The sequence below is a fragment of the Arachis hypogaea genome, chromosome 14 (genome assembly GCF_003086295.3).
Source record: "Arachis hypogaea cultivar Tifrunner chromosome 14, arahy.Tifrunner.gnm2.J5K5, whole genome shotgun sequence".
NCBI lineage: Eukaryota > Viridiplantae > Streptophyta > Magnoliopsida > Fabales > Fabaceae > Arachis > Arachis hypogaea.
The window spans coordinates 120536307-120552618 of record NC_092049.1 but is presented as its reverse complement, the minus strand read 5'-3'; the positions used below and the strand labels follow the sequence as shown (position 1 = coordinate 120552618).

Here is a 16312-nt window from a genome sequence, read left to right as displayed (position 1 = left end):
AACCACTAAATCACCTGGAAAGATGAAAGTAAGAGAACGCAAAATTCTTTCAATCAAACTACTAACACATGTTTTGTCTGTGATACCTGTTTACATGTCACCAATCAAATACACACCTGTTATATTTCTTTAGTTTGCATAAACACTGACCCAACTCACGAAGGAAGAAGAAATTTGACCAGAGTATACATAATACAAGACACAAACTTGACATGATCACCACACACATGCACAGAACTGATATTGCTCCTGTAAAATAATATGGAAAGCAACAGAATACAACTTGTTCCTGGGGGTGGTTGGCTCCCAACAGACAGCAACACTCAAACGGGTGCTTCACTGGCAGCAATCGCCCGCCCCATTGCTTGGGAACACTTCCAGGTTTTCCGTTGCCGGCCATTCTACCAACAACATTCTGTGTAAGGCCACAAAAAGTACTCTATAAAACAATTAATACCGCAAGACAGGAGAATAAAAGCACATAATAAGTAGTATCGAAATCGGGTTCTCCGAACTGTACCTGTGTCAACCACCTCTCAAACACATCCTCATTTGTCCACGCATTGGGGTTTCCTAAGCTGGGGCTGGCAGCCTATTCAGACGGCTGACCTATGTGCCCTAAGCAATTTTGAATGGCATAAAATTACTCGATGTGTTGCCCGCTGAGGAAGAAGTTAGCGCCGCCACCCCTAACACCGACGGGGTTGCGGCAAAATGGACTGCCACACTTGTGAGCGATAGACGGAGTCGTCCCATCTGCATGCGCCGGGAGAGCGTCACTAGGGTTGCCGCTCTCCGATTGCATTCCCTCCTAATCAAGCATAACATTTTCACATACATGATCAATTGTCAAGGATTTCGGGTCATCTAATGTACGCCCAAGTAATTGTTATAACACTGCATTTAATATTTTCAACGATTCATGTCATGTTATGTAAGCATCAAGAAATATCCTATGTAACCTGTTATTTTGGCTACTGCCGACTATAAAGTGCACACTCAAGGTAGGTTAATCTCGAGAGGCTTATGCATACATATACAGAGACGGTTTTTTGTACAGTGACAATTGTTTTATCTACCTGACTGCAACATTGCAGAATCTGCAAATCAACACGACTCAAACATTGTAATGCAAAAATAGCTGGTGTATGAGTTACAAAAGGTATGCTAAGGTCAACAAGAGGTAACACGGGACTCATAGAACGAAAAGCAGCAACACTATGCAAAAACTATACCAACTATGTTAAATTCTTTTCTACCAAAATCACATAACATTTCAAGGTAGTTGAAAAGTCACGCTTCTTTATATCCGACATTTATACTCCTCCAATTGACATAGCCATATTGTATCAAATATTATTTTTACCTTGCAATGAATCCTTTGTTTTCAGGCATCACATTCCGGCAATTAACCAAACAACGTTACCCACTTTTTTCGAATCTACATGAGACCGCTTACTTACCTCGTTTGTGTGACAATGACGGGTCTGTGGCGTTGCGGAAGGGGGAACTGCATCATGCGAACCATGCTCAACGTAAATTGGATCGCCTGCACCATCAGTCCCCGTAACACCCTCTCTCCGGTGCCATGTGCAAGTCCTCTTCGTGTGACCAGCAACCCCACAGTTGGTACAACGTCATCTAGATCTCTTTGGCGCCCTCTCACCCTGACTAACCGGTTTGGACTCCTTTCCCTTCCTCGGTGCCCCCTTTGTCTTTAATACGACGGTGTCCTTGATCCTGGACAATGGCGATAGACCAAGTTTGCTCCCAACCCTGTCAAGAAATCTCCGCTAAAGCACTTCGGTGAGATTGGCAATCCCATCCCCAGCCACAACAAACTCTACAGCATCTTCAGCCCCAAGTTCTGCAACTAAACTCATTGCCCCACATAGGGTACCATATCGAAGCAAACGGCCTTCAGGGCCATCTTTACTATCAACGGGGGTTGATCTACAATCCCTTGCATCCTTGCACCATCTTCTCAAAATAAGACCAGGCAGTATTTCTTCCAAACCCTCGTACTTCATCGCACAGAAGATATGACTATAGGAATCCCTTTATTGTTCCACATCGAACACTCACACTCTATTTTTTCCTTGTTCGGGTCAAACAATACCTTGTGTGTTCTGTTAGGTTTTCCCATTCGCGAGAATGTGTACACAGTTGTTGTGCTGATACTGTCCTTGCCCCGAAATAATAGCGTAGCCACAACCTTAATTTGTTTCTTCACTTCTTTAAACACTGCTCTTGTATACACCTTCGATGCAAACCGCTTGATCGAAACATGACCAGTGGTCAGCACCGGACTATAGTACGTGGAGTAGAGTTGGGCTGTTACTTCATTATTCCGATAGTCCTTTACAACTCGATCTAAACTATGCACAAGTTCCAAAATGCTATCAGTTGATTTAAGGAAGCCCTTAATGAAAGCATTAATCCCTTCACATCTTGAGGTCGTCCTGTATCCCGCACAAAAGGTTCCCCTAAGGTACGCCATTGCCCAACTTTCTCTAGATTCATACGTGGACTTAACCCAATTGTTATCATGTAGGCAAGTGACTCGACGGATGCTTTCCAGTACTCCTCAAACTCAATGATTTCAAAGTTTTCATAAATCGCTTTCCTAAACACCTTGTGAAATTCTGCTTCTTTCACCCGTTGGACGCAATTCTTCTCCAAGTGCCAACCACAGATTCTATGTGTCGTTGTCGGCATCACCTCTGCAATTGCAGTGCGCATTGCCTTGTCCCCATCGGTCACTACTACACACGGCTTCTTTTTCCCTATAACATCGAGCAGGTTCATCAACACACACCTATAAGTGTGGACCTCTTCATCCTCTAGCAACGCGAACCCTAATATTGATGTCTGTTTGTGGTGATTTGACCCGGAGAAAACCACCAATGGTTTCCTGTACTTGTTAGATTGGTACGTCGAATCAAAAGCCAAGACATCACCAAATAGCTGATAATCTGTCATCATCTCACCGTCAGCCCAAATTAGGCTACCCAAACGATTGTCCAGGGTCCGTGTGTATCGGGCCACCGTCCTCATGTCAGCATTTGCCTTTCCCTCCAAGTAACTGATAGTCGCCATCGGATATTCGCGCAACCCTTTGCCCGTGAACATAATTATACAGATCCCATTTTGTGAATCGGAGAATGCCATACCCACCAGATTGCCCCGCTATGTAAGCCATTATTTTCGATGTGGCGATCCCAAACTGCTTGAAACTATCCACCTGTGCCTTGTCACCGTCACTCATCTTCCGATGACTAGGAAGGAGACGTGCGAACACTGCTGGAGCAAGCTCGTGGTTGTGTTCGTCCACGATGGTCCTGACCCTCCACACACTATGCTGCATATCATAGTAAATCTTCAACTTTACCTTACAGTCCGTGCGACTCTCCAACCTCTCCTCCCTTAGTCGCTCAGGACGGTCGTAGTACTTAGGATGTCTTGTACCTTGTCGATGATAGAAAAAGTCTCTCCTAATCAACACCCCATTCACACGAGCTACATCTCCCTTCCGAACTCCAAAACCCCTTAATTTAGCGAATTCCTTGTAGGCAGCATAAGCATCCTCCTCCGTTGCAAACTCCTTTCCCAAGAAGTCCTTCGCACTGACTGGTCGGCGGAGACCATTCTCTGCTGCATCATCTGGATCACCTGACCCATTACCATCATCGGCACCCCCTACACTTTTTTCCCCGCTTTTTCAGCCCTCATTCCACTCGAGGTTTTTTTCGTCGTCGTATTCATCATCACTCGCACAATAATGTCCGCAACTATCATCAGAGGCACTCCCAACCGAGTCTTCATCCTCACTGTTAAACGAACACCTAAAATCCATTGGCAACAAGTGGGCAACCTTCTAGCCTGATCACATACAAAACAGACAAATGATGCTCATAACCACGCCGTTGATACAGTCAAAACATCAACCACAGCTATCAAAAAGGGACTATATCTTACTCCACAAATAAGGCAAAACCACTGCATTGTAACTGTCTAAACATAGCTCACCAACTTTAGCGCATCTTAAATAAGTTGAAAAAAAATTAAGAATCTACCCAGCACCGTAGCCAAAAGGATAAAAACCCTTTCCAAATTTTATCACCAGGAATTAAAAAAACAAAAAACAACAGGTCTTATAATATCAAAAACATATCAAGATCTAATTAGAAATCAGTTACAACCTTCTTTTCATGATATACTCGTTGCTTTCCCGCTATGAAACGAAACATTGAAATTACCATGTCTATGTCTCTAGTGTCTATGAAGGTGCCCTTGCTTAGTAGAGTGCTACAAGTCCTTAATTTCACAACAGCACCCATATTTAGCCACAAACAGGGAAACGACATTCCATTTTAAAAAACAAACTACTTTACATTAAGGGTACATCCAAATAGCTGTTTAACAAAATCACCATGGAGAAAATCTGAGCCATCAAAGTTCTTACTAAAACTTGACAATTACCTATGGGGCAGTAATAGGAAGTGACCTCTCAACAGCCATGTATACATTATCTTGCCTAGATTGCTAGTAGTACCCATTGCATTAACAATTTCCCAAACCCACAATATATTGAACTTACTAATTTTTAACTAAAACATATGTCTAAAGAATCTACCAATTTGTTCATACAGGAGTTCGTCGAATGCGAAGAATGATCTAATTTAACTTAGTCTTTTACCAACTACCCAACCTCCAACTGGACTCAAACCATGGATTCCTAATCCTTTATCCACAACATCAGCGGCATTTCAGATTTTCACCTCGAAGCCAATACCAGAATCTAGAAATTCACAATACAAGTTTCAAACGCAATACTCATACTCCACCTAACCTGAACACGTTTCGAGACCGGCACTCAAAGATGATCATTCACTGGGCAAAGTAGCTCCTACCTTCGACTGACAAGCACGGCGGAGGACGAGCAGCAACACTGACTACAGGACAAGCGCACCTGACCAGCATGGCGTTTGTGAGCACTACCACTCCCTGGCTACGACCCATGCTTTGGAGAATGGCGTCCGTGGAGAGGTCCTTGACCCGGAGGGAGCAGCCGGAACAGACGCAGAAGCCAAGCGCCGGAGACAGTGAGAGTCACGAGACCCGCGGCGGATGTCTTGGTGAACACTGCTAGGGTCTTTTTGGATGACAGGAGAAGACTGACCCACAGCAACAACTACCTTGGTTACCCATTTTGAATCGCGCTATCCAGCTGGCTCACCCAACCCTCCAATGAGCCTCCCCAGCTTCCTGAGAGTACCTGCTTTCAGCCATACAGAAACAACATGTGTCCACAGCAGATTCAATAAAGACAAAAATCTGTAACTCTGTACGAAGATAAATCTTTACACCAAATGGACCTTTTAAAAGTATACGAACATACTGCAATACACTTCTGCCTCAATTCATAAAACTTAACTAAATAAATACACTGCAAATATTAGTACTATTACACAAGTCAACATCATAGTCAGCAATTTTTTTATTTTTGGATATCACTCTTCAATCTTTTAATTTGTTGTTGGAGCAATGCAAAAACAACACACAATCTTTAAACACTTGCTTCCATACGTCTTATCTCCATATTTAATCTATCAATCTTTCTTTTTTGTGTTTCTATTAGTACATAATTACTAATTTCATCCAACTTTCTAAAATCTCCAGCATGTTTTGGGTTTTCCGTAGTCTTATTTCTTTGTTAGGTCGACGCAGACCCAGACCTAGCCTTGTCTTTTTTATTAATCAATTCAAAAAATCTACATCTTCTACTAAGATAGGACATAAATTTTCTATTTCGATTCATCACAGTACTGGAGGTTTAAAGTATCTGGATATCTTCACAAAAACAATAAGCCTTTTTCTCTTTTTGCTTGAATCCACCCTTCACATCATCTTTGTCAATTCACTCAAAGAAATTATGCTTTGGTACCTTACAACAAGCCACAAATTTCCTATCTGGATTGTTCATACACGAGGATGCAAGCACAACAACTGTTTCCCCACAAAAAGCATCGATGTCTTCTCTTGTTTATGCTCTTAGATGTTTGAGCTTCTTTCAAACAAGTGACTTGGATCCATCCAAACTTGAAAAAATCCTTGAACCCTAACAAGAATAGCAGAGAAATGGGAAAGATCTTTGAGTTTGTTTGGGCGTCATTAAATTATTAGAAAAATATATATATTTTTTAAAAATATCTTTTTTTTTATTTTTTAGTGTGTTTGACAGAATTTTAATAATAAAAGTAAAATTATTAGAAAAATTTTTAAAAAAATATAAGCTACAATTTATATTTAAAAAAAACTTTTTACTTAAAAAAATATTTTTAATATAATAAATAAATAAAAAATATTTTTATATTATTGTATACAAATATAATTATTAAATAAAAAGATATTTTTATATAAAATATTCAAATATAAAATTACTTTTACTTTTTTAAAAGATCTTTTAAAAAAATATTTAAAAAAAATCTTTTCGTAAAAACTTACCAAAATAAGCTCTTCTTTATTTTTTCATTATAAACGAGCCCTAATTACATTTCTTAGTAAGGATACTATGATCAAACACATTTTTCAACCTTTTTTTAGACGTTTAACGTCATTAAGACCCAATTACAAAATCATAGTTCTTTTAGGGATTTAATTATAAATTTTTAAAATATCGAAACCAAATTGTAATTTCAATTAAAATACAGAGACTAACCATATAATTTAGCATATAATTTTTAATGGAATTCTGTGGCATTCTATTTCTAGCGAAGAGTAGAAGCAACGAGATTAGGATTAACACAAAACGTGCTGTGGAGAAATTAAAGTCTTATAAGCAGTCACTATTGGCCTATTGCAAACTGGGATGTTAATTAATTTTGGTAGACATCATCATTTATTTTTATTGACTAAGAAAAGCATTACTCCACAAGCAGCCTCTTATAGAGTCATTAGATGTTTCCATCATTCCATCTATGCCTCTATATTAATTAACTATTGTTTTCAAAATTTTAAAGAGATGCTTGTTTCAAGATTTTTAATTGCATTAGTAGAAAAGCCTTGGAGTATGTTTAGACCGAGAATTGTAAAATTTTTGGGAAAAAATGTAGAATAATCAAAATTCAAAATGTAAAATAAGTAACTTAAATCAATTCAATTGAATAATTTTAAATTTTTTAGTTTGCATACACAATCAAATATCAGAAAGAAAAGATATATTTGTATCTTTTTGTAAGTGTATGTAATAATTTATTGACTAATGATAAATGTTTAAATGGAATTTAGATCTGTAATATATTAGTCATCACTTATCGACCAAGAGATAACAACAACAACAACAACAAAATCTTGTCCCACTAAATAGAGTTGGCTACATGAATCAAACGATGCTATTGTACTCTGTCATGTATCATGTCTACAGAGAGACTGTTTATATGTAGATCTCGTTTGACCACCTCATGGATGGTCTTCTTAGGTCTTCCTCTACCTTTCGTCCCTTGTCCATCTTCCATCTCATCCACCCTCCTGACTGGGTGTTTTATCGGTCTTCTTCTCACATGTCCAAACCACTTGAGACGCGATTCAACCATCTTTTCCACAATTGGTGCTACTCCAACTCTCTCTCTTATATCTTCGTTCCTTATTTTATCCAATCACGTATGACCACTCATCCATCTCAACATCTTCATCTCTGCCACACTCAACTTATGTTCGTGCTCCCCTTTGGCCGTCCAACACTCTGTACCATAAAGCATAGCCGATCTTATAGCGGTGCGATATAATTTACCTTTAAGTTTTAAAGGCACTTTTTTGTCACATATAAAACCAGATGCACTCCGCTATTTTGATTAACCTGCTTGGATCCTATGATTTACATCCTGTTCAATCTCTCCATTATCCTGTATGATGCACCCAAGATACTTAAAACTTTTAACTTTTCGTAGGATATTTTCTCCAATCTTCACCTCTATATTAGGGTTTTTCCTTCTCAGACTGGACTTACATTCCATATATTCCGTCTTGCTACGGCTTATGCACAGACCATACACTTCTAGAGCTTCTCTCCATAAGTCCAACTTCTTATTTAGGTCTTCCCTTGACTCTTCTATAAGGACGATATCAACGACAAAAAGCATGCACTACGACACAGGCTCTTGGATGTGCTCTGTGAGTACTTCCAATACTAATGTGAAAAGGTATGGACTTAAAGATGATCCCTGGTGTAATCCTATACCAATAGGAAATTCCTCTGTCCCACCACCTTAAGTCTTCACACTAGTTGTGGCCCCATCATATATGTCTTTAATTGAACGAATATATGCGATCATTACTCTCCTCTTTTCTAAAACCTTCCATAAGACCTCCCTTGACACCATATCATATGCTTTTTCCAAATCAATAAACACCATATGTAGATCTATTTTATTACTACGATACCTCTCCATCATCTTCCTTAATAGGTATATCGCTTCAGTGGTAGATCTGCCTGGCATAAATCTAAATTGGTTCTCTGTTACTTGTGTCTCTTTTCTCAACCTCCGTTCTATCACCCTTTCCCATAACTTCATGGTATGACTCATGAGTTTGATCCCTCTATAGTTTTTGCAACTTTGTATATCCCCCTTATTCTTGTAGATAGGTACCAGGTGCTCTTTCTCCACTCATCAGACATCTTCTTTGACCTTAAAATCTCATTAAAAAGCTTGGTTAACCAGTTGATGCCTTTTTCTCCAAGGCACTTCCAAACCTCAATCGGGATATTATCAGATCCTATTGCCCTGCCATTTTTTATCTGCTTTAAAGCCTCTTTTACCTCGAAGTCTCGAATCCTTTGATAATAGTCAAAGTTTTGATCTTCTTCCCTTGTGCATAACCGACCAATGCTCAGAAGAGTCTTCTATCCCTCATTAAATAACTCGTAGAAGTAGCTCTGCCACCTTTCATTAATCTTCTCCTATTGAGCCAACACCTCTCCATCCTTATCCTTTATGCACTTAACCTGATCCAAATCTATCGTTCTACTTTCATGGCTCTTTGCGATTCTATATATACCTTTTTCTCCTTCTTTCGTGCCCAAAGACTGGTAGAGACTCTCATATACTCTTATTCTTGCTTCACTTACAGCCACTTTTGTCTCTTTCTTAGCCGCCTTATATTTTTCTCAATTATCTGCATTACGGCATAAAGACCACTCTTTAAAGCACTCCCTTTTTATCTTTATCTTTTCTTGTACACTCGCATTCCACCACCAGGACTCCTTATCTCTTGGTCCTATTCTTTTAGATTCACCAAAGCTTTCTTTTGCTGTTCTTCTAATAACTTCTGTCATCTCCCTCCACATCTCTTTCGCACTTCCATTCCCATCCCACTTTGCCTCTTCTCCTACCCATCTTAAGAAACTTCTTTGTTCCTCACCTTTCATCTGCCACCACCTTATCATTGGATTTTTCGTATGATGTCTTTTCCTTAACTTTTGCTCAACGCGAAAATCCATGACGAGCACCCTATGTTGTGTTGTCAAACTCTCTCTCGGGATAATTTTACAATTAATACAAAATTTCTGGTCGACTCTCCTCAACAAGAAGAAGTCGATTTGAGAGCTTGTCATGCCACTCTTATAGATTATAAGATGTTCGTCTCTCTTTTTAAAACATGTATTTGCGATGAGAAGATCAAAGGTTGAAGAAAAGTCCAAAATAGTTTTACCCTCGACGTTGATCACCCCGAAACCATGGCCTCCGTGAATACTCTCATACCCAGTCACTTCTCTCCCAACATGGCCATTTAAATCTCCTAAGAAAATCTTATCTCCTGAAGGTATGTCTTGAACTAAACTCTCTAGATCCTCCCAAAACATTATCTTGTGTTGTTCGTCCGAACCCACTTGCGGTGCATAGGCGCTAATCACATGGAAAGCACCTCTCTCCACCACAAGTTTGATAAAGATGATCCGATCTCCCACCCCCTTGACATCCACTACATCCTTCTTCCACTGCTTATCCACAATAATTCCAACCCCATTCCTATTATTCACCTTTCCTGTATACCAAAGTTTGAAACCAGAAGTATCTAACTCCCTAGCCTTCGCACCAATCCATTTTGTTTCTTGTAGGCACATAATGTTAATCTTCCTCCTTGTCATGGTGTCCACCATCTCCATGGACTTTCCTGTTAGAGTGCCTATGTTTCATGTCCCAAATTTCAACCTTCTGTCGCTCCGACCTTTAACTTTTACTTTGTGAACTAGCTTATTTACCCTCGTCCGTTCACGAAAACGTGAGAACCCTTGCTCATTTAACACTATATCCGGGCACCGATGCAGCGGCTCTTGCTCATTTGACACCGTACTCCAGCCATACAGCGCGTTGCTTCTGGGCAACGACCTAACTTGAGCGCAATAATGTATTTGATTCATGCCATGGGGATTCGACTATATTTTTATGTTAGTTGTTGAAAACCTAACATAACTTTCCTTCTTTATTCGGGTTTGGGACCGACTATGTACTGCAAGTGTAACATAGGCGAAATTTACCGACCAAGAGATATGGTAGAAACAAAAAAAAAAATCGTTTGCAATTTGTTCTCCCTATTAAAGTTAAGAACACTTCGGACATAATGCTAATCAAGTATTATATCATTCTGAAACGTATATTTTGAATAATAACTTGGACAAGTACACTTAATTTTTTTCCCTGCCAAAACCGGATAGAGAAGGAATTTCATTTTTCCTATGAATATATTGCGACTTTAACCAAATTGGGTTGATTTAGTGATTAGTTTACTAGTCTACTTAAGCAAGTGTTAAAGATTCGAATCTCGCATTGTGCATGTAGCAACTCATTGGCCAACGACAAACCTTTAAATAGAACTCTGATCCACGACGAATTAATTTTTGGCTTGCCGGATTGAGGGATACCATAGAAAACTAAAAAAATATAGTGTGGCTTTTGGACCACAAGTTGAGAAAAGCAAAATTGGCCACTTGCAATTCATGGGAAAAAAAAAACAGTCATATTTTGAATCCAAAATTTCGTCCATACTAACGTATGAGAGAGGGCCAACTAGTATGAAAATTTGATAAATCAGACGTTTATTCTACTAACTCATTTGTGTAGATTTTGCAGATTGAGATGGTACCAGAGGATATTTCAACTTTTCAAGTTACAGTTTTACTAGCTCTATTTGGAGGGGTTTGGTACCACCACGAGTTGAATTATTCACTTGGTTTGTACTAGTGGACAAAGTTAATACCAAGAAGAAATTAAGTAGACTTAACGTGATTGATCAAAATGATAATATGTGTGTTCTATGTAAAAACTAAAAAGGAGACTAAGAATGATTACCACTTGTTTATTGGTTGTGAGTTTACTTAGCAGGTGTGGTGCGCTTGGTTGTTAACCTATGATAAACCATGGTCTATTTCAAGAACTATTAACCAACATTTTGAAAATTGAATAGGTCTTGTTAGAAAGAAAAAACGTAACAAATGGTTGATTGATTTTTTACTATCGTTTAGAGTACTCGGCTAAAAAAGAATGACAGAATCTTCAGAAATCAAGAAGCAAGTGTTGCAAAAATAATTAATAGGTCAATTAAGAGTTATAAAGAGTAAAATGATATTTAATTATTTCTTGTTGTTGATAACATTATCAAAAATGACTAAGGATTACTTTTAGTTTTCTTGTCTTATATTCTTTGCTTTGTTACTCCATTTTATTGTGTTGAGCTTTCGATTCAAAAAAATTTCGTCCAACAATAAAAAATATTATTTGATTATACATTATGCATAAAAAAAAAAGGAGTGGAACGGTCAGTCTGGTATTGGAATGAATGTAAAATAGAGTAGAGGGTGAATTTTCATAGATAATATTTCTATATAATGAAATGACAAACAGATTTTTTATTTTATAGAAACTGCATAACTCAATAATCAAAATTAAATATATAAATTCTTAATCATTAAAAAGATCACACAATTCTTTTGTTGAGTTAAAAGAAAAAAATCCTATATAAGTATTTATCCGTCCACACAAAAAAAATATCATACATAACATTTGATTAATGAAATTTTCACCCCCTTTTACTCCCAAACCAAGCAGGTACCAAGAGATAACCAACATTGTCACATTTTTTTTTCAGGTATAAAGTAAATACTCAAGTTTTTATATGTGAATCTAATTCTTTAATCAAATAATTTGGATATAAAAAGGAAAAATACTAGCGCCTAACGCAATAATAATAATTACAAATTGATGTCAATTCTGTGTAATTTCATATTATAAAATCAAAAGATAAACTTGCATACACATTGGTTGCAAAGTTAATCAATGGTTGCAATTAGTAATTTGGGTACCAAAACATGCCTTTTATGCCTTCAGGGTCAGCTTCAAAACCTAAATTCCGGTAGAAATCCACAACTGCATTCAACATACAAAAGAAAATGTGAAACTCCAAGCATGAAATGAAACCCTAACTTTCCAATCAAATGTTGAACTAAAGGAATAGCAGAATGTTCATAGTGTGCAGGCCATCAACAAGAGGCAATGATAGACGGATCGAAGAACACGTTTAACGAAGTAACATGCACGATGATACTCCTAACCGAGGATATTCCTAACATGCCCCTTAAATATTTTAGGGTAAATTCCTAAATTTACTACAAATTCTCCTAAGGTTAAGTTATACGACACTCAATATTCTCACATGCAGTTATCTTCATGTGAAGTTATTAATTAAGAACCATTAGATAATTTGACATGTTTGACTAAATTGTTATCTAACGGTCTCAACTAACAACTTCACATAAAGACAAATGTATGTGAGTTTCCACCTTCTTACCTTATATTTTATAAACATGATGTTGATTTCTCTTATAAACATAAGGCTCACCTTCCCATAGGAAAAGTCAATGACTCAATGTAGGCATGAAAAATTAAGGCCTGTCGCCGTGTAATATTAACTAACTTCAAGAAGGTCAGTGTAATTTACCCTAAGGCCAAACTATCGAAATGATAGTGCAAGCACACAAAATATCTAACCACTAATGACATAGCAGTCAAGTTCTATTATATCGGACATTGTCGATGATAATAAGTGTAAACTTTGCGAATGTTGTTATACCTTTACTATCTGCAAACAGAGTTATATTGCCGATGTCCTTTTGCAAAAGAGCTCGAATCAGTTTCTCTACAAGAGCTTTACCAAGACCTTGGCCCTATACAAGTTACAATGACATCAATAACCAGTACTTCAGCTAACACGAGGTACTCAAGCACAAAAATGATTTAGCAGAAATGCCTGAATTCGACACCACTTTATATGCATACAAGCTTAGCTTCCTCTGAATTCAAGTGCATTTATTTTACCCAACATACTTTCAAGCAAACAACAGAATATAAGTTGCGCATAAAGCATGATAAAGGTTATTGCTTATTGGAATTGTTCTTTCTTTGCCTTAAAAATTATAGCTTAATTTTTATGTTATAAGTTCAAATAGAGTTATAGACACCAAATGTAAACTCTTTCGGTAAGCAGCACCAAAATTGAAGTTAATGTTTGGTTGACAGAAAATACCTGGTAACCAGGATCAACTAGGACATCCCAAATTGTGGCATTGAAGGCATGGTCTGAAGTAGCACGAGCCATGCCGATTAATCTCTTTTGTTCATTCCCCTCTGTGAAATAACTTCGCCAAGTACACCAAAATGTTCATCAAATAGGTTTGGATAACCACAGGCACAAAGAAATAGCATAACAACTGAATAGTCAATGTAAACGCAGGACACAGAAAGGAATCATATTATTTTTACCTGACCCCGGAGACTTTCTTACAGAATGCAATGAGGCTACAATATAGCTATTTTTTAAAGCAGCAGCTAATTTCGACAATGGCCTCCGTGGCCACCCTACCTGTTAAAGAGATTAACCACTCGTCATATGAGTGCGGGTTTGTTTATTGAGAAAAAGAAAAAAATAAAATAAAAGGGCCAATTCAGTACTGAAATTTTGGATTTAAGTAAACTATTTCCATGAATGATGTAAACAGGTAAACAAGTTCTTTATGTTGTTAATTGTAAAGGAAACTAGAATATTGAACAAGAAATTAATTATTGTTATCAGTCCAAAGATGTAATAAAGGAAGTTCTTGATGATTTTCATCAATTCTTCAGATAAGATTTAGATGAATTCCAAGGCTAGCATATGCACGATTACACCAAACAAACACGATAATAGAAACATTAATGCATGAGTAAAGATGCATTAGATACACACCTTGTCACAGAGAGCTTGAAGGTCATAAACATCAATATCTCCACCTGAAGAGAATATTATTTGCTCAATTGTTCCATCAGGTTCAGTCTTTTCAACAAGGACAAACTCTTGAGGCAAAGGTTCTTCATCTTCTTCATCTATGTTGGGTGGATCAACAACTTGTGTAGTGTTGTTCTTAATCAACCTGAGAAGGAGAACAAGCAAAGGAACTTTCAAGATAAGAGATACACTATTGGTCAATATATCATATGTAATTGATAGGAGGTTAAATTATTCAAGAAGTTCATATAGTTTCATTCAATCTTCAATTAGATCCTATATATTGTGTACAAATTTCAATAAGGTCCTAGGCTCCGTTTGGATTCTATCCGGAGACAGATACACCGAAACAGAGAAAGAGAAAGGAAAATAAGAGACAAAGACTTAAAAGAATAGTATTAGTATTCTGTTTGGAATTAACAACAGACAGAGACAAAAACACAAGTTATGTACTGGTATCTTGTTTGGATAGATGATGACGAGCATGAAATGCATGACAAAAGACCCTATAGACACGTTTTTCAGCCAAGTCTCTCTAATTTATATATTTTGTGATGAAGGCCCTATACTGTACAAAACCTCTCTATTAATTTAGTCATGATGAGGAAGGAGACTGAGATCATGTGAAGATTTGGGGATGAAGAACAAGGCTTTATATATGCGAGGGAGTGAGGAGAGTTAGTTAGGTCATTTTGTTCAGAAAGGAATGTGAGGACGAAGGGTCTCTATACTACCCAGGACAATTTACATATTGTTTCTTCTATTTTCTGCTATTTCATATTGTAACGCACACCAATTTCCGGTTTCTGAGGTTGAATTCCACCCCAGAACCTCAGATTCCACTAATACATTCAGAACTGCTATAACTTCTTTGTTCTATACAAAACATTCCTTATACAGAAGGCTGTCTTGGCATTCAGTCTTATAAAGCATTACTAGGGAACACAAAAAGATTACATTAATCAAAGCAAAAATTTCTATACAACAAAACTCGTCGAAAGTGTACCTACCAGAGCTACAAAATCAAATGACAACCGGCAAATATAACTATATAAGAACCACCCCTGCAAATTGAAGGAAAAAGTAACTACTCCAACATGTTAATTATCCTTCCTTCATGATAACAATTTTACCAAACTAAGGCTTCCAGATTTAAATTGTGATCCGCTTACAATCATATGATCCATGTTTTCCCACAATCACAATGCAAACCGCAATATAAGCCACAAAGTAGTCATGTTTCCATTGAATATCCAATAGATTTTGTGCAATCCAAGACTAATAAATACAATGTCCAAACATAATGCCATTTTCTATTCCATTTTTTCAATCAAATTGCAACATACCCAGATTTAATTGACTCCCAAAATCCAGCCTTGAGCTGAAAAGTCTTCAACTTTCTGGTTTCTGCATCAAAAACACAAAACACACAACATAACCCACAAATTAAAAATCAAAACTTGACAAACAAAAAATGATGGCATAATAATAATCATAATACCCACATGAAGCAAGAGAGTGAGAATAAGAGAGAACCTGTAGCAGAAAAGGAGTAACTAAGATTGGAAGGAATCAATAACTGTGTTTTCTGAATAAACAGTGGGCAATTTGCAACAGAGAACCTACAACAAGAAGAACAACTAACTAACTAACTAAACGGAAAGAAAAAAGAAAAAAAATTGGACAACAATTAAGGTTGAGAGGAGAACAAAAAAAAGAAGAAAACTTACGAGGAAGGAAGAGGAGTGAGGTTGAGGATTAGCATTGTTTTGAGCCACCCAACCCAACACAACCCATAAACTGATTAAGGATTATTACTCACACGATATGGAAACCATAATATCATTATTCATAGCCATATTTCATATGATACATCTATTTATCTGCTCGCTTGGCTTTTTATTTTTATCTTTTTTTTTATTCTCTCTTTTTTTTTTCACTTTTATTTAAAGGACTTTATACATAAATAAATTTAAAAAAATTATTTTTTTCTGTA

General features: G+C 37.2%; 1 protein-coding gene across 1 annotated transcript; it reads right to left on the bottom strand.

Annotated features, from left to right (window-relative positions):
• Positions 1–12164: 12164 nt before the first annotated feature.
• LOC112743881 (probable acetyltransferase TAP2) lies at positions 12165–16228 on the bottom strand. The gene is made up of 8 exons (XM_025793288.2): positions 16047–16228; positions 15853–15938; positions 15663–15723; positions 14278–14461; positions 13815–13914; positions 13579–13679; positions 13126–13219; positions 12165–12422 (listed from the first exon to the last, which is right to left on the bottom strand). The coding sequence occupies exons 1-8, from the start codon at positions 16079–16081 to the stop codon at positions 12343–12345; spliced, it is 741 nt and encodes a 246-aa protein (XP_025649073.1). The 5' UTR covers positions 16082–16228; the 3' UTR covers positions 12165–12342.
• Between the last annotated feature and the right edge of the window lie 84 nt (positions 16229–16312).

Bases quoted from the DNA above. Each gene is read 5' to 3' on its own strand.
- LOC112743881 (XM_025793288.2), bottom strand. From the start codon at position 16,081: ATGCTAATCCTCAACCTCACTCCTCTTCCTTCCTC. The intron at 13,915-14,277 runs GTGTGTATCTAA...TCTCTTTAACAG, and splicing joins TTCAAGCTCTCTGTGACAAG to GTAGGGTGGCCACGGAGGCC. The intron at 12,423-13,125 runs GTATAACAACAT...TGTTGAATGCAG, and splicing joins TCTGTTTGCAGATAGTAAAG to TTGTGGATTTCTACCGGAAT.